The following is a 23,920-nucleotide window of genomic DNA, read 5'->3' on the forward strand; positions in this document are numbered from 1 at the left end:
ATATATACATGCTATATCATATTCAGGGTGCTTTAAAAAATATGGCCTACATGAGCGTGATCAGCCCATTCTGGTTAGGATAAAGACGGTTAAACCACGACGTTCACATCGGATGGATAATATCTGACTTTGCTGATAACGTTTTGGAGAAGTTGGGGAGCGAGAAGGTGTTATTATGCTACCCGATACATCAAGGCCTGGTTCCAGGAGTACGGAGCCACATCCTACATGTCAAAGTTGGCCTGGGTATGGTTGCAAGGAAGATTTGGGGAACGCCTTATCAGCTGAAAGTTTACAATTGAGACATTCTCCCAAACTCAGGCTCCTTCAGTTATCAGGCTACATTTTGCCTTTTTTCCGATAGATACCTACCAACAACCGAATAGTTGAAACTCACACCACGTCAAAGAATCGACCCAGAAACATGCCATGGGGTTATTTAAATTTTCCAGTGGCATACTGGAGCTTGTTTGGGGAATATTAATATTCACCACCTCCCTGAGATTTAGTTTAATATGGGGTTTTACGGCGCTCGCAACTGCATAAGGTCATATGAGCGCCCCCTGGGTTTATTTGGCAATATCGATTTGTAAAGATTTCTTCTTCAATGCACAAAGAGCGATAATTTAAAATAGAACAATAGAGTTGATTTTTTAAATGAAGTTGCAAAGGTTTGCTATTCCCTCAATTTGGATTGAAAGATGTAAAAACTTGATATTTTTCGAATAATATGATAGATCTAGTTGATTTTTTCCATACTGACAAAAATAAATGTACCATTCCCCTGGTTGAATTTTATTCGCTCGAAGTTTTGTTGAAACTGGTTCCAAGATGACCGATTTCATAGGTCCTCCTTTTTCAGACACCCGGAACAATGTTCCAGATTGCTTTGCTTTCTTTGCTTTCACTTTCAGGGCTGCTATCTTCGGCGATCAATGGACCTAGAATTTTGCCTCTCCCCATCCGCCGTCGAGTATATTCTTGATAACATGGGCTCACCGAACAGCAGGGCTGGGGACAGAAGCAAAGCTGTGGGGTACACCATGGCCATGACCATGGAGTCCGAGTCGCAGCCCGAGATGGATGAAGACTTCCATGATGAAGACAGAGAGGATGTTGTCATGGAGACAGACCGGCCACCGTACTACCAGAAGCAATTTCCTCATCCGCGGCACCCTGGGGCGCCGTCTTTTAAAGGGGTAAATAGTTTCCACTGTCACCTTTCTTTTCCTGTCTGTAATTTAGACTGAATAACAGGCCTAGTCACTAAAACACACACACACACACGCACACACACACACACGCACACACACACACACACACACACACACAACACATACACACATAAAAACCCAGATTTTACGGTAATACGAAGCAAAATTCCTCTTGATTTATGATCTATTTTCTCTTTTTTTGCGTAAAATTGTTGGTTGCAAAAAGGACACCAAAACATTTTTAGTATAAATGAAAATTGGTGTTAAATAAACCATATGTTGTTTCACCGATTATTGTTCATGATAATATGTTGAGCAAAAAGGAAATTAACTTTTAGAAATTATTTTTATAAAGACAAACGTAATAAATAGATGTAAATGAAAACCATTTTGAGAACAGGTAGTTTGGTAATGAAAAAAGTCACCTAAATGTCGGTGCTATGAACAACAAATGTGAGACTTATTAGGCTACCAGCAGTTTAATTTTCAAGAAGTATGCCCATGAAGCATGAATAGTCTTACAATAATAATTGTGTCAAACCATAGTTGTTCTTATTTCCCCCCCAATTTTGGGACTGGTGTCTTCAGATATTACCTGCTTTGTTTTGTTACTTTATTTTAGGGCTGTTGTTCTTTTTGAATTTTTTTTAAAAATTCAACCTAAGTTTTGATTTGTCTCAGGTCAAGTCAACGAGTGAGGGAGACCAGACTTCTGTTGAGTCTGGCACAGCTTGTCTGGCACCAAAGAAAGGAGGAAATACAGTGTATCGCTGTCAGGCAGGTGCCTGGACCGTTTTACGTGAGTAGATCTAATCTATTCTAGATCTAGATATCTAGATCTAAAAATCTAGTCTAGATCTAGATCTACTTAGATCAAGGAGATTAAAAGTAATGGAGGATGCTCTGTGGGCGGCACCGCACGCCTGATAGGAGCCCTCTCTCGCGGCGGAACTGTGGTCTACCTGCGCTGCGCGAATCCCCGACTCACGCACTGAAATCTAGAAAAAAGAAGGTTGTATTCCGAGGTCCTTGAGATTAGGCAAGTCAATTAGTAAAAATCCCTTGCACCTGTGTTGTATTTTAGTGTAAAAACCGATATAATGCTGCAGTGGACCGAAGTTTTCACAGTTAAGTTGTTTTCTTTTTAAAAAATTTGAATGAAAGTGTTTTTATGGCCCCAGCAACACAATTTAGATCATTAACATTCATAAGAGTATTAAGAGGCTGGCTCCGGCGCTAACTACCTGCCAAGGCCAACCCAGGCTGAAAGGGATACAACACCCCAGCAGAAAGACCGAGATATTCTTATTCTTATATATATATAATTATTATGTGTATATATATAATTTTTATGTGTGTGTATGTATATATACATATTATATACATTTATAATGTTTTCCCTTGTGTGTGTAAATTAGATGTTACTGTTGTCTAAAAGTAGATATCTGGAGGCTCCATTATAATATGAAATCAATACTCTACAACACTAATGATGAATATTTTCTATGTTAAAGAAACACCAAACCATATCAGATGAGGGGAGAGGGTAGGGTGGGGTGGATAAGAGTTTGAGTCTTGTTAGATAGAACTATACTCGGTTTAATTTTATTGTTGTAGTCTTCACCTAAGATCCCACAATCAATAATTCCGGTTCACTTAAGATTTTGCTGTTAAAAAATAAACCAAACAAAGTCAAAGCAACAACAAATTTTACTACACAAGAGTCATCACTGAGATAAATTATCCCCCCCCCCCCCCACCCCCGGAGTGTAATAAGGGACTAAAAACGCTGCTCTCCATATATATCATACTTTACTGAACAAACAAAACAAAAAAAAAAAAACCTTCAAAGTTCATCCACGTTCATGCATGCGATCACACCTCCAAAGGTGCTGTTATCTCTTTTTTTTAAATATTTGAAATCATTGCGCGCTCTACTTTGTGAAAACCAGGAAACAAAATTATTGTAATCAATAATATTATCAATTATAGACCAAGACATACTGTTAGCAATAAGATAAAGCTGGCATCGACCCTCTGTTGTTTTCGCTATTCCTTACACATAAAGTTAGTTATGGCACACGCCTAGAATTATGCAATCATAATATCTTAAATTCAGTTTTAAAGTATATTCTTATCCATTTCTAATAATTAAATATTTTGGCATCTTGAAAGATTATCTTTATAATTTGGTCTGTTTGATAATTTTATGTTACTTGGACAAGTTTTCTTCTTATTTTACACATCTTTCTGATTTTTAAACTAGATTAAGACATACTTTACTTTACTTTTACTTATTCAGATCCAGCGGCCATTTGGGTTCTAGCCCTTCGGTCTGTCGATATGGCAAAGAATTGACAGGTTTTAATCAGCTGTGCTTTGTCGCTGTATAGAGTATTTCCGATATCTGGTGAGGCAGGTAGGTAGGTGCTACGCAGATAACAAAGTGCTGGGCAGTTAAAGATGTGGTGTGGTACTGTTTCATCCTGGCAGTCGCACAACGGGCAGTCGGGTGGGGTATCCTTGCGGATCCTATTAAGGTAGGAATTTTGTGGTATGTGTTGTGTTCGCAGGCGAAATATCGTGACTTGTTCTCTTCTACTCAGGGAATTTATTGCATCTTTAGAGTTGGGGGCTGTCATGTGTGCAAATACAGTTCTTCCAGTTTTGCCCATTGCCCATCCATTCAGCCACTGTTCCCTGGTGTTGCATTTGATGATGTTCTTGGCTGTCTGTTGTGATACTGGGTTGTGTGGTTGTGTTTGTGTTGCTCCCTTCTTGGCAAGGGTGTCTGCTCTGTCGTTTCCTGGGATGTTGCTGTGGCCAGGTATCCACTGTAGTGTCAGGTCGACGGCATAGATCTGTATGAACGTATTGATTGTTTGAGCCACGGATAGGCAGGCTGGGCTTTCGAAATTCATGTTTTCCAAGGCTTGGAGTACTGACTTTCCGTCTGTGAAGATTATAGTGTTCTTGATTTTGTTTGGATGTATTATGAAAATGTTGGTCAGGTGGAGGATTGCTGCTTCAATGGCGATTGCCTCAGCCTCGTAATTTGTACAAGAAGTACCACATGCATCAAATAGCTCTTCACATGTTTTGTCAGGATGTTCAATTCTTACCCCAAAGCCTGCGTTTATAGTTCCCTTGAAGGCTGACCCGTCTGTATAAATATGAATTGAATCACTAGGGTAGGAGTCAATTGTCTTCAGAGCTGTTGTCTTCAGTTCTACTGGGTCACATTCCTTTTTCACTGTCTCTTTTATGAGGGAAGTTGTGATGTTGGCATTCTTGATGTTAGTGTTTGAGGGGAGTTCTGGTCTTAAAGGTTTCAGCATTTCTCTGTTACATGGAAGATGGTGTTTTTCTGCTAGTTCAGTGGCTGTGTCAAGTATTGATCTTCCAAGAATTCGTTTCTTTGGTCGTCTCTGTTCAATTATTTTCCTGTTTGGGTGGTTTTTCTCCAGTTTTTTGTTGCGCTCACTCATCTCTACAACTGCTGCCTCTCTCCGCAAGTCCAAGGGTTCCAGGTTCGTATGGATTTCACAAGCTGCAGTTGGAGTGGATCTCAAAGCTCCGGAGATAAATCGTACAGCTTGATTTTGAATTTTGTCAAGAGACCTCTGAGTTGGTTTGCTGCAGATTGTCTGTAAGGTTAGGTTATATTCCATGGCAGATCGTACATAGCCAACATATAGCTGTCTGAGTGCATCCTTGTCCGCTCCCCATGAAGTGCTAGCCAGTCGTCTGAGAAGGTTAAGTCTCTTGTTGGCCTTCGTCTTCAGGTTCCAGATATGATTTTTGCATGAAACTGTCTGTCCAGCTCGATCCCAAGGTAGGTCGGGTTTTCAACTTTTTCTAGTTTGTTTCCTGCAAGTAAGATGGTGAGATTTTGCTTTGCAACTTTGTGGCTTTTTGTAAAGACGGTGTAGATTGTCTTGGTACAATTTGCTTTTAGTTTCTACTTGCAGCAGTAGTTGTTGAATCTATCTAGATCCTCATTTATAAGCCGTGCACTGATGCCAGCTTGTTTACTTGTATGCCAGATGGCTAGGTCGTCGGCATATAGGGCCTTCTCTGATTTCAGTGTCTCAGGCAGGTCGTTGATGAAAACAAGGAAAAGTGTGCAGCTCAGAGAGAAACCCTGGGGTAGGCCCTCCTCCAGTACAGCTTTGGATGACACACCATTGTTAATCCTGGTCTGGATTGTCCTGTCTGTAAGGAAGGTCTTCACCCATCTGTAGAGTTTCCCGTGGATTCCTGTCTGTGTCATCTTCCACAGGAGGTCTTTTCTCCATACCCTGTCGTAGGCTTGCTGGAGGTCAACGAATACTGCAACTGTGTGCTTCTTTTCCTGGAAGCCATCAAGGACTTTCTGGCTGAGCCTGAAGAGCTGGTCATCTGTTCGTTGGCCCGCACGAAATCCTGCTTGGTTGCTGTCCAGGGCACCGGTTGTTTCCAACCACCAGTATAGGCGGTGGTTGACCATTCTCTCTGCCAGTTTCCCAATGCAAGAGGTGAGTGAAATGGGTCGATAGCTTTTCATTTCTTTAGCAGGTTTTCCTTTCTTGAGAATGGGTGTGATGATGGCGTTTCTCCATGCTCTGGGGATGGTGTTTTCATTTCACGTCTTGTTGATCAGCTGGAGAATATAACCCTTACCAACGGGACTGAGGTTGACAAGCATTTCATTGAGAATCTTATCTGGTCCTGGGGATTTGCGGGGCTTCAGTTTCTTCATTGCGCTGTTGAGCTCAGTGAGTGTGAAGTCATCTTCAAAGAGAGAGATGCTTGCATTTGGCGCATGCTCTTTCTCCTTCAGTCTTTTCAGACAGTCTCTAAGTTGGTCAGTGTGGTGTGTAGCTTTGTTTAAAGAAGCAAAGAACTTGTTGAAGGTTTCTGCCTTTTTTTGGTCTTCTACGATGGTGCCTTCCTCTGTGTCCATGGGTTTTGGGTTGTTTCGGCGCTTTTCTCCACACAAGTTGGAGAGAAGTGACCATGCTTTGGCTCCGTTTCTACGTAGATCAAGGTCTGCAACTGTGGTGCTCCATTTGTTTCTTTTGGCCAAGAGGGTTGCCTGTTTGACCTTAGCTGAGGCTTTTTTGTAGTTAATTTTGTTTCCTGTTGTAGGATTGCTTTCAAGAGTTATTCGAGCATTTTCTCTGTCTTGGACTGCTTGTTCGATGTTCTTGTTCCAGAAAGGCTTGTACTTTTTCCTGCAACCCCTAGGGATGCAGAGAGCTGCAGCCTTGAGCAGGGAATCTGTTATTGCGCCACAGAAGACATCAACAGAGGGGTTTGGTGTAATATCTTCTAGGAGCTTTTCTGTTGTTGTCTTGTAGAGCTCCTAGTTCGCCTTTTTAAAATTCCACTTGGTCTTTTGTACAAAGTGACTTTGGCTTGGGGTCGACACCGAAGTCATGATGGGTCTGTGGTCGCTACCTATGCCATCAAGGACTTCTGTGGTGTGTCTATGGAAGAGGTCGGATGAAAGGATGGTCAAGTCAGGCCTGCTGAGTGTGTTGTGAGCCCTGTGTAAAAGGGTAGGGGTAGATTTCTTGTCTTGGAGAACAAGGAGGTTTGTTGTGCCACAGAGTTCCTCTATGGCCATTTCGCTTTTGTTGTATGTTCTGTATCCCCACTGAGGAGAGTGGCCATTAAAGTCACCCGCAACTATTGTTTTGGTGTATATCGATTCTTGAAGAAATGAAAAAGAGCAGTCATTTCCTGGGGGGGCTGTAGATGTTAAAGATTGTAAATTTGCAACCTGCATACCAAATTGTAGCTTTTTGGGTGTCTGTTCTTGTGTCAGTTGTGATGTTCTCAACTTTTCCTTGTATGTCATTTCTGATGTAGGTGATTACACCCTGGCAGTCAGGGCATGTGCAGGTATAATGGGTGTAACCTGGGATATAGGGGTCTGTGTTACGGTGAATAGTTTCTTGTATTAGGGCAACGTGGATTTTTCTTGAGTCTAAAAGGTGAGAAATTTCTATTTTCTTGTTTGCGAGGCCGCAAACGTTGACCTGGAGTAGTCTAAACTGTTCTGTTTTCCCAGTAGCTAACTTTTCACCAGCAGCCTGGAGAGGCACTGCATGGCGCGGGCCTTGATAAACGAGGCGTCGCCCGAGCTCGGATGAATTTAATTTATTTTTCTTTGCCATATTTGCTGGGGAGCCTGTGGCTTTTCTTCCCACCCAGATCTGTGATCTACCAGCAGTCCGGTGCATCTGACATTGAGATTTCTGAGCTACAAGTTTTGTCTCTCACAGAAGTGGGGCAACGCGCTGAGCAGGGACTGGCTTCCGTTTTACATGTGGTCAAGGCACGATCCACTGTGGTCCATTCCCCGCCACCGCTGTCTCCTAGCGGGCTGTGGGGGGTCAACTTAATCTGGTCTGACCCTGGCAGCATTGTTGAGCCAAAATCACACAGACGAGCGGCTTGTCACGTCCTGGATCCTTTGTGTCGGTACGTAGACGTCCATGATTAGGCATGCCATGTCCCAGAGGCCTATCCCACCCGGTGGTGTGTTCATCCTTGCAGGGACCAGGAGAATCCATGGAGATGCTCAAGGCCAAAGGTAGAGCACAAGCCAAACACAGGGAGTGCGTAGAAGAAGTAGGTGAGGTAGCAGAGGAGGACACTCACTCAAGGGAGAGCGAGAGTGTGTTGATGGGGGGCATAGCGTCTACCACACGCCGGTGGGTTCTGCCCTCCGCACCTTGTGAGGTCTCACCTACTCCCAGCCTGTTGATTTTACCCCTCCTGGCAAAGGGGGGTTGGTTTGTTGGCGCCAACGATTCGCCTTTTGCCAGAGCCACGTCAGTACAGACAGGGATCACCACGAGTAGGTGCGGTTGGCTAGACTGGGAGAAGCTATATGAGACGCTTGGGTGTTTCTCATCTTTTAAATGAGGCCCTTCACCAGCCCTTGATCCCCAGATTAAGACATAAAACTCTTAAAGAATTGAATAGTCCGTATCACACACAGAATTTATTATTTTTTTTCTCCCTGTCATTATCCGTCAGCCCGTCAGTTGATCACAATCTCTCTCTCTCTCTCTCTCTCTCTCTCTCTCTCTCTCTCTCTCTCTCTCTATTATATTTAATTTTTCCCTTTCTCCTTCGTCCTTTCCCAAGGCCCGCCCCCTCCTCTTTCATCCCTGCTCCATCCCCTCTTACTTGCGTGCATTCCCCCACCCCGCCCACCCCCACAACGTGGCCCAGCCCGATAAGATTCTATAAAAAGAACCGCCACAGTTCGAGATTTAGCCCACACTCGGCGGCCATATTTGATCCCCACCGCGGCGTACTGCTCGTGGCGCCGCGAAGAGAGAGAGAGGAGGCTCCATTACTTCTAAACTCCTTGACTTAGATCTAAATCTACTTGTTTACTTTTTTTTTTTTTTGGCTTTTAAAAACTTTTTCATCCTCTGTTGCCGTTAAACGTCGAGGGGAGATGCAATTTTCTGTGGTAGGCCAGCTCCACAGCTCTTTCAAATGGGATATTATGATTTCCCAGGGTTTCCTTGACGCCCTCAATCCACCTTTTGCGTGGCCTTCCTCTTCCTTCTTAGCCTTTATGTGAGTAGCAGAAGAAAAACCAACTCCCCGTCTATAGTTTGCCCTGTCCTAGTAATTATTATTGATCTGGATGGATCCGAATGGATAGAGGATAAAATACGCAAACGATGGCCACCTCTATTCTCACCCTGGGTGCAGGGGAGTCTTTTGGCTATTCTCACCCGGTGCGCGTTCACCGTTATAGCCTAGATCTAGGCCAACAAATTTTGCGTTCACCCTAAACCACAGAATTCTACACTGTGATAACAGAAAAATTGTAGAATTCTGTGCCGTGAACAAACGTTCCATTACAACTGTAGCCTAGGCCTACTAAAAGCGTACAATTTTGTCTGTGGGCAGTGGAGAGAGAGAGAGAGAAAGAGAGAGGAGAGAGGAGTAGCGCGAGAACTTCCGGTAAAAACAAAATGGCTACCCGCGTAGTTCGGCTCGATTCGAAAAGTTAAATAGCCGTAGCATCTTTGTAGACAACCAAATTAATTTACTTTTGTGTTTTAACATCATTTTTAAACTTTGTTTTGGTCAATTTGATCGTCCACACCGATAGACAGTATTCAGAAAGAGACAGAGAGAGAGGGGGGGGAGAGAGGGGGGGGGGAGGAGGAGATCTTATCTGTGCCTGGAATGGAAACCATTACCTTTGAATTGCAAGGTTTGCTTCCTAACCACCGGCCACCTGTACCACAAAAATATGATTTCTCCATAAGAAAAAGACAGGAAGCAGCCTAGTGTAATTTGCTCAAGATCGGGATTTCAGCTTTGCCCTATCGCATATTTTATATTTTGAGTTTTATTCTTAGCAATGCTCTACCATAATTGTTTTTTTTTTAAAGATAATGGACATGGGTTCTCCGGGACGACACGAAGAGACATTTTAAAACTGGGAAATAGCCCTCCTTTTACACAGACAGTCAAAGGGAAATCAAAAAGAGGAAGACAAATTCTTAATTTTAAAGAAGCTTAAAAAATGGGGTAATAGCACGAGACTCTATTTTTCATTGAAGTTTTGCTAGATCTTAAAACGATATAAAAATCATAGGACAGTGTTGTCACATAATCACAATACTCCTTATGCTGAAATTACACCCACCCGTACTTATTTACAGTGAAACTCGGATATAAAAGGACAGACGGGACTGGCAGTTTTCCCCTGTTTTAAGCGAGTCCTGTTATAACCGTTACCAAGGGAAACTACCAATATTTGCACCTTCAACTTACTACATTATATATATTCGATTACCGCAGATCCTTTAACTGAGACGGAATCGATCAGTGACTCCAACACCTTGGATGGTATGTGTTTGAAAGTTTGTGTTTAGCCAAGCGATCATACAAACAGGCCAAATGTCTTGGTTGAGACAAATTTTAATAATTTAACAGATCGAAAGCAAATTCATGCGCTGCAAGATTACTGTTATATCAGAGTCTGCGCAAATTGAACCCTGTTATAGCCAGGTTCATATTACTTACACTTATAGAGAAGAAAAACGGAGATTTTATTTATCACTGTTATATCCAAATTCCTGTAATGACAGAAGCTGTTATAAATGGACTGGACTGGACTGTATTTATTTATTTATTATGCTCCCCCCCCAATGCGTATTTTTGGGTGTCCTCCAAAGAGGTTGTATATTATTATTATAATACAAGAGCTCTCGGCAGCGACGTCACACTTGTCAGATATGGGGGCCTTCTTGCCCATGCTAATCGGCATGGCTGGCGCGCCCCCATTTACATGAACAATCCGAGCCCTCACCCTGTTCCCCACTTGTAAATTTCTTTCTGAGACCACCGAGACGTCTCCACATTGTCTCGAAAAGTACTCACCCGTCTGTTGGACTGTGCATGTCTTGCCCTCAATATTATTGAATATTAAGGGCAAACGTCTCAGTGTGGGCACATGCATCTCCCGTTCCTTTTCGTGGGTGACGTCACTGCCACGAACTATAGTACAATGTATTACAAAAACAGGATATTATTATACAGTGAAACACTGATATAAAGAACAAGCCCGGGCAATGAAAATAGTTCTTTATATCAGTAGTTTTTTTATTTCAGTCAGCACACACACACACACACACACACACACACACATACTTTTTCTCACGCAGTCCAACTCTAATGCCAATTTTCAGTAGATCTACTTTTCCCTACTTTTTAGTAAGTTTCAATAGGCTTTCATTAATCCAATGTAAATCCAATTTCTCACCTCTATCGACAGCTTCTTTTTTCCCTTTTTTTTCCCCCTCCCCCTTTTTTCCCCCGAAAGCGATTCATGTATCCAGTTATTCGTACTTTTTTAAAAACTCTGTAGGCCTATTTATTCGTTTGGCTTTTTTTTTTTAATAAACGAATAATGACCAGGACTACTGCCCGGGTGTAAACAGTAAGGAAAGAAATTCACTTCCGGTTCCATCGAAGTTTTCTTTAAAAATATAATTTGTATAAAATACAAAAATCGAAGCTTTTGATTCTGTTGGTCGGCGAACGGCGGATAACCTATTATCGACGATTCGACGAAAATCCGTACTCTTTCGCAAGCTTAGTTTCCGTACTTCCGTATTTTGAGGCTGATTTCCGTACTAAATTTTTAATACGGAACATCTGTGTCGGTGCTGTTGGGCAGCTCTCGCTTTGGTCAACTGATAGAAATGGCCTGGTTTGTTACTTCAGTCGTATAAGACAGAATTCCGTCAGCTCGATCATTGTTTGCTAGATGCGTCAAAATATAAATGACACAAAGAGAAAAAAAAACAGGGCAAAGAAATGTGTTCTTTATTTCCGTCAGTTCTTTACAAGAGTGTTCTTTATAGGTGTCGCTCTACTGTATAACCTCTGAAAGATAAAGAGTTTCGGTTTTATACCACTGTCCATTTGTTCTCTTTTTTAAACTTAGGCCCAAACCAACTTTGTGTAAAAATTGCGTTGAATTGATTAAGCGAGAGAGAAAGAGTGTAGGCAATTGGCAAATAAAAGAGGTGAGCCCAGCAAATAATGGAAAATGTTAGGTTCTAAAAATTCTAAATATCTGTGCCTCTTTTTTGGGGTGTATTTTTCTAAATGTGGATCTACACTATTCAGTATGATAATTCTGTGATGTCTACCGTTGAGTGACCAGGCATTTAGTACTGCAGTGTAGTCCTAAAATCAATTTAATGAAGCTTAATTGCCAGTTCACATTCCTTTCATTGACTTTTTCTTTTGAAATGCTCGTCTTTTTAAAGAATTATTACTTCAAATCAGATAGATATCAATATAATTTTCGATTTTCAAGCTAAAATACTTCGTACATCGGTGCCTTTATCTTCTCGGTATCAGACTGCCTTTGTGGACCGAGTTCAAACAGACACGCTTGTGTGCGCTCACACACACACACACACACACACACACACACACACACACACACACACACACTCACAACACACACGCACACACATACACACACACACATGCGCTCTTCTTTTTTTTCTTGAAGACCCACTCAAGCACAACAAACATCTTCCTTTCCTTCCAACTTCAAATGAACTGCGCCCTCAGGCTGCTTTGTCAATCAATCTTTGATCCTCCTGTTTGTGTCGTACTGATCAGACCTCATGGACGAGAAGGAGACGAGAGGGAAAAGGAACACCCAATCCACCGCGCTACATAGACGAAAGCGCTGGTTCTGGGGTTGGGTTTTGGGTTGGTGGAAACGTTGCAAACTGCGCTGTTCTGGCGGCTGGTGGTGGAGAAGGTGCCGCTGGGTCTGTTTCAGCTCTGGAAGTAAGTAGATATTTTTTATGCTCTGTGAATTATAATAAAGGTTTGTGTGTCATTTGTTGTTGCTGTTATTGTTGTTACTGCTGCTGTTGCTGTTTTTTGTTTTTTTGTTATTGTTTGCTGTTGTTGTTGGTGGTGTTGGTGGTATTTTTGTTTTTGTTGGTGATGGAGATGATGATCTAGTTGTTGTCATTGTTTAGGTCATTTGTCTCTTCTTTACACGCCATGTCAAATTATTGGCAGACATGCCTTACCCATGAAAAAATAAAGGGGAAATGAATAAGGGCAACACCGACAAAAGAATAGAAATAATTTGAAGAAGATCGATGTTATCGTTTGGTAACAATTGTTCCTTTAGTAGATCTAGTTGATTCTTATTTTATATGAGCCTGTTGTCCTCTCTCCTCATATATATAGAAACCCAATTTCGAAGCTGTTGCTTATTAATCGCTACCATCCCTAATGACCTACTTATTGTTGGAAATCCATAAACTCTCAAGGGAGGGACATTAAGGGGAGGGGTGCACTTCCTGTTGGTGATGTTTTTACTTATAAATTTAAAAGGCTTAGCTGTCATGGTTACATTGTGACGTTCTAGAAGAAGCTTTTTAACTGGTTATTTTTTTCAATTTAGTTGCTTTCAACTTTGAGCTGTTTCAATTTTTTTTCAATCCTTGTCAGTTGACGAGATCTCTGTGGTAGTGTGCTGAAAATTGTGCTCTTCAGTGTTAATTCTTGCATCTGCGTTTGTTGCCGTTTGTTTCGGTCCAAAAGTTGCCACAAAAAGTGGCAAAATTTGCCCTATAAGTTGCCAATAATTTTCAGGCTTTCGACTCTCTGTGACGACGTGATTATGCAGCAACTGTTGATAGAAGTAACTTAATCTAAAGCACCAGAATTGTTTAGCTCTGTTTTAGGCATCCAGAATACCATTTGTAGCCACACAGAGTGTAAAAACGTGAAAAATTAAGGTTTTACAACAGAATAAGATCCAAATTAGAACAGCGCATAACATAAACAACTACAAAAAATTAACAAACAAGGACGTGAGTCCTCCTATCTGAAGATTGGCCGTTTTTACCCTAAACGTGTGTAATTCAAGAAAAAAAGTACAGGATATTACATGTAAATTATGGAATCACACACAATTTAAAGGGCCTGCCAGTGTCTTTTTTTTCGTGGAGACATGACGCTAGTTATTCATAACACATCTAATATAATATTATAGAGTCTATATTTTTAAAAACATTAAATTAAATGACTTTACGCTATATAATATAAAAACCAAAAAAATAGAAAACCCATCAGAACAGTAACAAGAGAAAAAAATTAACCCACCAGCATTTTAAAACACAAGATTAAGAAAGAGGAAGAAGTAAAAGAGTAACGGCAATATAATTAGCATATAATATACATGGACTTATATTCTTCACATGAAAATAACGAATCAACGTGGTGTCACCAATGAGAAAGAGACGAAGTGAGTCAGAAGTAAAAATAACCTTTTTTTCTTAAAGCAATAGTAAAGAGGTTCGATGTTTGTTGTTTGTTTGTTTGTTTGTTTATTTTTTGGTTTGTTGTTCGTTCTATTTACTTCGGGTTTTATTTTTCGATTTTTTATTCCCCGGCGGTGTTTTTTTTTTCCTAATTTTTTAAAGTGAAAAATGCAAAAATCGCTGCCGCGATTCGCGGATAAAAAATGCCAAAACTCGCGGCTGCAATTCGCGGGTTGCGGCCGCGACAAACGCAGATGCTAGTCAGGCCTATTTCGAGGCAATAACTTCAAAAGTCTTCCTAGCTAGTAGCTCTTCACTGGGAGACCACTTTTATAAAATACATATATATCACTAAACCGCCCGTCCTTTTTCTTTGTATTGCGTAGGACTCCAGCTGTCTAGTGTCTTCTTTTTCTTCTATCCCGTGGTTGGGGAAACCGTGGGGGCACCACTGCGTCTGATAACCAGCTCTCGCCATTTCTCTCTATCCTCTTCTTTCCTCAGATTGTCACCCATCATCTTCCCTGTCCACTATGTGATGTTGTCCTTACATCTCCTTCTCTGCCTTCCTCTTTTTCTCTTTCCTTGTACGGTTCCTTGAAGGATTGTTTTGGCAAGTCCTGTGGATCTTGTGACATGCCCATACCATTTTAATTTTCGTCCCTTCACTGTGGTCAGTTGATCTTCAGGCTACCCCACCGTGTTTGTGATTCTGTTCTGTACCTCTGCATTTGAAATGTGGTCTTTGTATGAGATGCAAAGGAGTCTGCGGTAACATCTCATCTCTGTTGTCTGAATCCTTTTCTCCAATTCTGCTGTCAATGTCCACGAGTCACAGGCGTATACAAAATATTGAGATGACGAGTGAGCTCATCGGTCTGATCTTCGAGTTGAGCGTGATGTTTCTGTCCTTCCAAATATAGGCTTCAGGATTCTGGGGATAATTTCTGGTCTTGAGCCTTCGTCTGAGACGATTGATCAAAGGCATTTGAAGCTGTTGACGATCTCAAGTTTCTTTCCACTGTCTTTGGTGTCCGCGTTGATGCCATTGGCGTTATTGGCCATTAGTATGGTTTTCTCGGCACTGATCTCCATGCTGTAGGCCGCTGAGGTTGTGTCCAGCCGTTCCACTAAAGTGGCGAGCTCCTGTTCTTCTCCTGCTAATCAATCGATGTTTTCCGGCGAAACGCAAGTTTGAGATTGTCCTCCTGCCTCCAATACTGATTGTTTCATTGTGGTCTTCCAGTGCGTCAGTTATGATTCTTTCTAGGAAGATGTTGAAGAGAGTGGGAGAGAACAAACAGCCTTGCCTCACCCCGGCCATTGTCCTGAACACACCCCCAATGCTACCGTTGAGGTAGACTGCTCTGGAGGCCTTGTCATATAGTTGTTGTATGGCGTTGATCAGGTTGGCGTTGATTAAAGGTTTTGCCGGTGTAGGAGATACCTCTCGCACAGTATCCTGAGGTTGAAGATCTGTTCTGTTGTGCTGCGCCCAGCTCTCTAAAGCCTGCCTGCTCTTCAGCAATGATCTTCTCTGCCCGTGGTTTCAGTCTGTTCAGCACTATCTTCAACATGACCTTACTGGGGTGGCTTATTAGACTGATGGTGCGGTAATTCTGACATACTTGTGGGTTACCTTTCTTGGGGAGTATAATCACTAGTGATTGTGTCCATTTGTAGGCCATTTTCCTGTCAGCCAGATCTTTTTACAGATGACAGTCAGAGCGCTTCTCATGTCCTTTCCCCTTGACTGCACTGATTCTCCTGGGATGTTGTCCACTCCTGCTGATTTCCCCTTCTTCAGTGCTTTAACTGCTGCTTCAGCTTCTTTTCGAAAGATTGGGTGGTTATCGATGTTGGTTGCTGGGGGAACGTTTAGTACCACAGGTTTTCTCGTGGCTTGGTAGTTGTGCAATTTTGAGCAGTATTCTGTCCATCTTTTCAAAATATCTTGTTCCTCTGTCAGGCCTTTTCCTTGTTTGTCTTGAATGGTGGTGGTGCGCCCTTCTTTAGTGCATGTCAGGTCCTTTACTAATTGGTAAGCTTTTTTTGCTGTTGTTCTAGTGTAATAATGATAAATCAAATCGTAAAAAATAATGCTGTCTTGGATTAATTGTAAATGTTTCGTGCATCCTTTTACAACATTTTAGGAGCAGTCTGCTTCTACTCTGCTTGTGAAAGTCATTCCAAGCTCTGTTGAATATTCTTAATAGAATACTTTCCCTACATGGGAATTGAACTAATGCCTGAAGGATCAAACCATTTGCTTCTTACAGTAACTGCGCCAATTTGTAGCATACAAATGTTTTCAAGAACATTTTTGACCTAAAACAAAATCCTCCAGACGACTAATTCATGAAAAACAAAGGTGATCATAGCTCTCTCATTTAAATGGCCTAGGAGCCTCGGAGCTTCAAAGTAATGAAAGGCCGGTGTGCTTAGATGAGAGATAGATAAATAGGTAGGTAGAGAGAGAGAGAGAGAGAGAGAGAGAGAGAGAGAGAGAGAGAGAGAGAAAGAGAGAGAGAGAGAGAGAGTCGAGCAACTGACTTCAAGCTTCAAGAACATTAATTAATAATGCCTGGTATCTGAGCGGCCCTGGGAATAAAGAGGATCGTGATAGTATGCACGGTGAAAATACCTAGGCATGGAAAATTTAATAATAATAATAATAATAATAATAATAATAATAATAATAATAATAAAAAATGATATTTATCATAGCGCTCAGCCCTGATTAAAGTACACAGGCTCTAAGTGCTTTACAAGACAATACAACAGTAACATAAAACGTTGTGTTCTGACCAAAATCTCTCCAAATAGGCCTATTCATCTTATTTATTTAAAAACAGAAATGACTTCAACTGACATTTGACTGAATCAAAGGATTTAATCTCTCTTAAAGTTAAAGTGCTTGGCAAAGCATTCCAGATCTTGGGGCCTTGATATTCAAACGCCCTTATTTCCTTTCAAAGCTTAAGGTTCTGGCCCGTAGTGGATATCTGGGATTTAGAAGAAAAGAGGGGTGGGGTGGGGGGTGGGGTGGGATAGGTGTCTTGATTTTGCATTGCCTAGGAATAGGAAGCCTCAGATATTCTCAAGATGGCCCTGGCAGCGCTGTGTTCGATCCTTGGCACACAAATTTTTTTTTTTTAATTCACGTCTTTATTAGGACCAAACAGAAGACCAACAATCACTTGCCCGGCTATTCCCAACTACACATTGGCCAAAGGCAGGACTGATATTGTAAGTATCATGAGTTTTTTGTTACATTGTTTTTTGTTTGCTTTTGGTCTGAGTGACTGAAATTAAAATTTGAATTTGTTAATATAATCAATGATTTTCAACGACTGTATTTTTATTCTGTTACTTTTTCAGTTACAGTGGTCTCTGCCTACGAAACTGATCACTGAGAGACCAATTTTTTTTAAAATACTGAGTGGTGACATGTTATAAGTTATTATAGTTGCTTTGATCTCTTGAAAGGATGACACATCATCCTTACCAAGAGAAAAAAAAGACTAAAAAGTTCAACTGAATGTAGCGTAATGAAGAATAGTCAAGTCAGGCCTACAAAGATTGTACTGTCCGTTGATCCCCCTCCTTCCCCCTCTCTGTGTGCGTGTTTGTGTGTGTGTGTGTGTGCGTGCGTGTGTGTGTACCCTTCGGCACGTCCAGAGGCCGGATGGAACCACAGCTGAAACACAGGTAGACATCGCAAACACAATAGCTACATCTCTCGCCAAAAACGCATTCCAAGCAAACTACAACACCACCTTTCAAAACATCAAAACTAACAGAGAACAACAACACCTAAACTTCCACTCAAACAACACTGAAACCTACAACTCATACTTCACATTAGACGAACTAACATCGTGCATCTCGGACCTGGGCAATACAGCCCCGGGACTGGATGACATCCACAACCAGATCATTAGACACTTACCCACAGAAACACTTACACTCCTACTAGACATATACAACGACATGTGGCGGTCGCACTCCTTTCCGGAGTCTTGGCGTTTCGCCACTGTCATTCCTATATACAAACCAAACAAAGAACACACACACCCACCCAATTACAGACCAATAGGACTAATGAGCTGCAAACTTATAGAAAAAATTATCCACATGCGACTCATGTGGTTTCTGGAGACGGCGGGCTCGCTGAGCGGTCTCCAGCGCGGATTCAGGAAAACTCGATCCACTCTGGATCACCTGGTCCGTCTGGAGACCTTTATACGCGAGACGTTTGCCGAAGGAGGCCACATGATCGCCATCTTTTTCGACCTAGAAATAGCCTTCGCCACACCCTGGAAGTACGGCATTCTCAGAGACCTGCACGCACTCGGCATACGCGGTCACCTCCCTGCCTTCATTGGCAATTTGCGGAAGAACCGTTCCTTCCAGGTTCATGTCGGATCCTCCCTTTCAGACCCCCCACCAACCGGAGGAAGGAGTCCCCCAGGGTAGCATCCTTTCTCCTTTCCTATTTGAAATCAAAATAGATTCCATCGTAAAAAGCCTCCAAAACAGCATAGACGGCTCGTTATACGTTGACGACTTTTTGATATGTTGCCGTTCAAAAAATTCTCATCTAAGATTTATGGAAAGGCAGCTTGCACTCGGAAAGTGGGCAAACAATAACGGTTTCAAGTTTTCCCCGTCAAAGACGGCTGCTGTACACTTCTGCTGAACAGACAGACGTGTACTGCAGTCGGATTTGACACTATACGGGGAAAGGATTCCCGTCCAGGACCAGGCTCGTTTCCTCGGCGTTATATTCAACAAAAAACTCACATTCATACCACACATCAAAGACCTTCGTGTGAGGTGCCAGAAAGCGTTAAACCCTTTGAAAATTCTATCGCATTCGGAGTGGGGCGGGGACTCAGAGCACCTTTTCCACTTGTACATCTCTACATCTCCCTTGTCCGATCCAGGCTTGACTACGGCTGTCAGGTTTACGGATCGGCAAAACCACACATCCTAATAAAGCTAGACCTAGTGCAAAACGAAGGACTCCGCCTCGCACTGGGGGCTTTCCGCACTTCTCCGGTGGAGAGCCTCCAGGCCGAGGCAAACATACCATCACTCACACTCAGACGCACACAACTCTCACTACAATACGCAATTAAACAGAGCTCAACACCTGAAAATCCAGCGCACAACTGCGTATTTAAAACAAACCCAGAAACCATAAACAAATAATTCCAAAACAACCAAAGACTCATCAAACCCTTCGGCCTCAGAATCCTTGAGGACCTCAAAAACATACACTTTTCCAAACAAGACATCCGACAATTTCTTTTCCCCGACCTCCCTCCGTGGTACCTCACCAAGGCAAAAGTAGACTTACAGCTGACCACACACAACAAAGCAAGCACAAACACCAAAACATTTAAAGCAGAATACGAAAAACTTTTTGAAAAATACCCCGGTTCGGAGCTTATCTTCACATATGGCTCGGCCAAAAAGACAATGATGAGGGCTGCCGCAGCCCTATCTTCAAACAGTACACACCAGAGGAGACTCCATCCTGAAGCGTCCATTTTCTCTGCAGAGGCCACCGCCATTGACATGGCACTGGATTCCGTAGAAAGTTCTCCAAACAAATCTTTCCTTATCCTTTCTGACTCTCTGTCTTGCATCACCTCACTCACAACTACACACTCCTACACCCAAAAATAGTTAGGCTACAACTGCAACAGAAAATACACACCTTAACTGAAACAGAGAAAAATATTGTGTTCGCATGGATACCAAGCCATGTGGGCATCCGAGGAAACGAACTGGAAGATGACCTAGCGAAGAAATCCTTTTCCCTTCTGTCGGGATCAACGACGAACACTCTCCCACAGACTGACTTTAACCATTGGAAAAAAAAACAACTAATAACAAACTACATAACATTAAACCCAAACTGGGACCGCGAAACCCTTCAGGCCTCTCCAGAAGAGACGAAGTTATTTTTACTCGATTACGCATCGGACACACAGCCCAAACACCAAATATCTCCTTCAGGGAGAAGAGAAACCGTTCTGTGTCGGATGCGACACAGATTTTACCATTAGACACATTTTAACCGACTGTCTAGACTTCGGAGAGACCTGAAGGAAATACTTTAAATGCAAAAATTTGCAAGACATTTTTTCCGTCGTTGATCCCAACAGAATTCTGGATTTTATGAAGGCCATTGGCCTTTGTGGGAAATTGTAGAGCGAAATTGAATTATTTTAAAAAATTATGTTATTTAGGAAAGTTGTTTTAGATTGAAAAAATATATATGTGAGGCAGTGTGGTGGAATCAGGCTCTCGTCAATTTTTGGGCATGTAGAGTTATTGGTATCATTTTAAAGCTTGTTCACTGGTCTTTATTTGGATGGAAAAAATATCCATTTATTTTGAATACAAGTCGAGATATTTGCAAAAGAAGGAGGTGCGGGGCACTTGTTTTCAGAGGTAAAATTAGCGAGAAAATGGTTCCCAAAGATTGTCCGTGGTAACTGAAAATTTTTAATTTTTGTGCATTTAATCAACGCTTTTCAGAAAAATCCACTCAGAAATGAGTTCTTTAATGGGCATGAAAGGTGTTGAGCCCAAAAAACAAATATTTGATAAAAATTCACAAACCTGCGAAAAAATGTAAGTTTCTTCACTTTGATTATTTTGACGAGAGCCTGATTCCACCACGCTGCCTCACATATTTACACCGAAATTTAAATATTTTAACATTTTAAGATCTACTGACCCGTACCCAGCCGTACAGTGAACTGCGAATAAAACTAACTTGTGTTTCGCGCGCTCATATGACTTTATGCAGTTGCGAGTGCCGTAAAGCCCCATACTAAACTAAAACTTAACTGTGAGTGATTGTGTGTATGCATGTGTGCGTTTGTATGTGTGTACGCATGAGGCCGTTTGCAAAGAATTCAAAAGTTCTATGAAAGCCACTGATACAGGATCTTCAAGCATAAAAAAATGGTGTATACAAAGATAAGGAGAATGGGTGCAGAAGGCTGATTAAATTACATGTATTATTATCTGGATTGTGCTTGACGGCAGTGAATAATATTTCATTGAATTAAAATAAAGTTGGTTCTACTTGTAACATAACAGCATACTTTCAGTTGTTTTGAAAGACATAGATCTAATTATATATGTAGTACCTTTATTTACTTTCTTAGGATTGCCTATTTTCCCCAGTTCGTGTCATGGAGTCCTGCAACAGCTCATGATCCAGAAGACGGCACAATTCGGTAAGAACTCTATTCAAACAATCCCAAGTTTTTATCTTGTACACTTGCCTTAGCATGATTTTACTCTCTGTTGCACAGTGCCCAGCGTCCCACTAGCATACCAAATTCACCAACTTATTGGTTTGTCCTCAATACGGTTTCAAATGTTTTTCAACCCCTTTCTTGAGAGCTGTTTTTTTTTACTTTTCTGTTAAATTCTTTCCGGACGTAGTCTTCAAATATTCAAGGACAAGGCGTTTTGATGTATCACGTTTTGTATGGTACGGGTAAGAGTTCAACTCCCCTTTAACTCAGTAAAGTTATCAGAAAGATCAGAAATATATGTAGGCCTACATTACCGGTAATAGATCTATGCTATTAATTTCCGATAAGACTACGCATGTGGAAAACCACGAGAACTTGTTAAACTACTTAGTCTGTGAAGAATGTCCCAAGGGGATCAATTTTGAATCAGTGTGGTCCACATTGTAGACCATCATAGCTCCAAGTGAGACATTCTTTGATTAGTGGTAAAAAATGGGGAATTTTGTCTATTTCCTTATGATGTACTTCTTCTTCTTCCTTGTTCTTGATGACAGCAGCTAGACATTCAGTCCGATGTCGCGCACAAACTGTGCAGTTCGCTTCAACTGTGACAGACTGTCATAGAGCTTTCTCTCAAGGGGAGCCACATTCTGCCACGTCTGTGTGCGAAAGGTGGTGTAGCGCGGGCAGTGCTGAAGGATATCCGTATGATGTACAACATATTGACATCATTCTCTATCATTGGCCTAGTTTAAAACTATACGCATTGCCCTGCGAGCTAAATAACTCCCTGACTATGCGAGTCCATTTGATGCTAAGTTCTTAGCTTGACTGAAATGATGACTTTTGTCATTCACTGATTATTACAAATATTACTGCAAATGTAGGCTCCCTTCTGGAATTCCGTCATTTATGTAGGTGTCTTTTCTAAAAAAAAGTCCTTCATCTTCAAAATGGCCTCTTCATAGTCTCTCATCAGGCATTGAACTTCAGCAAAGACAGACAAAACAAACAAGAAAGTCCATTCAAATAATATTAACATGCTTATTGTTTGTAGTCATTAGAAAAGTAGAAACCTCGTTTATTTACGTAAAGACAGGTTTCACTCTAAGGGAAACAATTTAGGCTTAAAACACAAAACTCTCGTCCGAGCTTGAGTCTCTTAAAATTAATATCCTGCTGTTTTTACAACAGAGAGTGAAACACCAAACAGATTTATCTCTAGACGTCTGAATAAAGGAATAGAGGTTTTTGGGGTGGGTTTTTTCACGTAAAGCTTTTAGATACTAACCTTATAGCTTGTAAAATAATATTATAAAAATTCAAGACTACGTGTTTTCCCATCAATGGGTCTCCAACATTTATGTTGAGACAAGGTTAAATGAGACTTAATCAGATTTTAATGTGACCTACTATGAATGATAAAAAAATGTTGTTGTTGTTACAGGTAAATTTGAACTCTTTATCCAGATTTTGCTACTGGACTTGGTGTCACAGCATGCTTGAAATGTCGTCAGCCTGAAATTAAGTCACCAAGGGCAGATGGACATAGGTTCCGAGGGGCTTACTGTTGAATAAGACTTGCAAAACAATATAAACGTATTGGTTACGATCGAATAATGTCAGCCCGACGTTGTGTCCCCGTGAAAGGCACTTTACACGCATTTCCCATTTGGCTCGGCCCTTTCGAAGATGGGCGTTAAGCTCAGAGGCCCCGTCTCTTAAGAACTAAATATTGTTAAACGTATACGTGTACTATTTTTATGCCTGAAAAAGTAGGCCTAAGCCTGTTTTTTTCTGGTCAAAAACATGTGTTATGTTCGATGTTCCTACAGTACATCCCAGACTGTTGGACCTTACTCAAACTCTTGGGTTGGAGAAGGCACGCACACGGTGACATACCAAGCCACTGACAGAAAAGGTTCATCCAGTCACTGCAGTGAAGTATTTCGAGTCATCGGTGAGTTTCGTATAGAGGCCTCCACTCAGTAAACCAATGCATTGTGTTATTTATGCCACCATTAAAGTTCAAATTCGTCAGCACAACATTACTACTGCAGCGGACAGAATTTTAAAAAGAAACTTTAGATGGTAACAGCGGAACGGTACTAGCATAAATCTATTATGTACATTCATTGTATGATTTGCAAGACTGCCGTTGATGTTACTCACTTTTGTGCAGGTTCAGAGATTCCAACTTGGCCAAGGTATTTGGGAGAGTCAATGACAATTATCATGTTGCCTACTGTATTGAAATCGGGTTTCAAATTGTGTTCAAAGTTGGCACTCATTGGAAAAGGAGTTAACAGTTATTCAGACGAAAAGTGGAAAGATGATATCTAGATTCAATAGGGCCTTTTATATAATAATGAAAGATTACATACTTGTAAAGCAGTAAAATATTTTCGTATGAATGGAATTGTTTTTAATTTTTCAAATGCTTTTGACCTCAACTAATTTCTTTTTCAACCAGCAATGTCTTAAAATATTTCTAAACATTCTAACTAAACACTATTTGACTTTCTAATGATTAGTGTATGAATCTACTCTCTCTCTCTTTCTCTCTCTCTCTCTCTCT

The 23,920-nt window shown here is 41.4% G+C and overlaps 1 protein-coding gene across 1 annotated transcript in view; it reads left to right on the top strand.

Moving 5' to 3' along the window:
• The first annotated feature begins 834 nt into the window (after positions 1 to 834).
• The window catches only part of LOC101850747 (hyalin-like), a 34,465-nt gene continuing 11,379 nt past the window's right edge, over positions 835 to 23,920 (top strand). The window contains exons 1-6 of the mRNA XM_035971931.1: positions 835 to 1,199; positions 1,896 to 2,013; positions 12,387 to 12,560; positions 17,229 to 17,302; positions 21,266 to 21,318; positions 23,178 to 23,302. Of these exons, the coding sequence (XP_035827824.1) occupies positions 936 to 1,199; positions 1,896 to 2,013; positions 12,387 to 12,560; positions 17,229 to 17,302; positions 21,266 to 21,318; positions 23,178 to 23,302 (808 nt within the window). The 5' untranslated portion in view covers positions 835 to 935. The remainder of the gene's footprint in view (positions 1,200 to 1,895; positions 2,014 to 12,386; positions 12,561 to 17,228; positions 17,303 to 21,265; positions 21,319 to 23,177; positions 23,303 to 23,920) is intronic.

This window comes from Aplysia californica, unplaced genomic scaffold, assembly GCF_000002075.1.
Source record: "Aplysia californica isolate F4 #8 unplaced genomic scaffold, AplCal3.0 scaffold00540, whole genome shotgun sequence".
NCBI lineage: Eukaryota > Metazoa > Mollusca > Gastropoda > Aplysiida > Aplysiidae > Aplysia > Aplysia californica.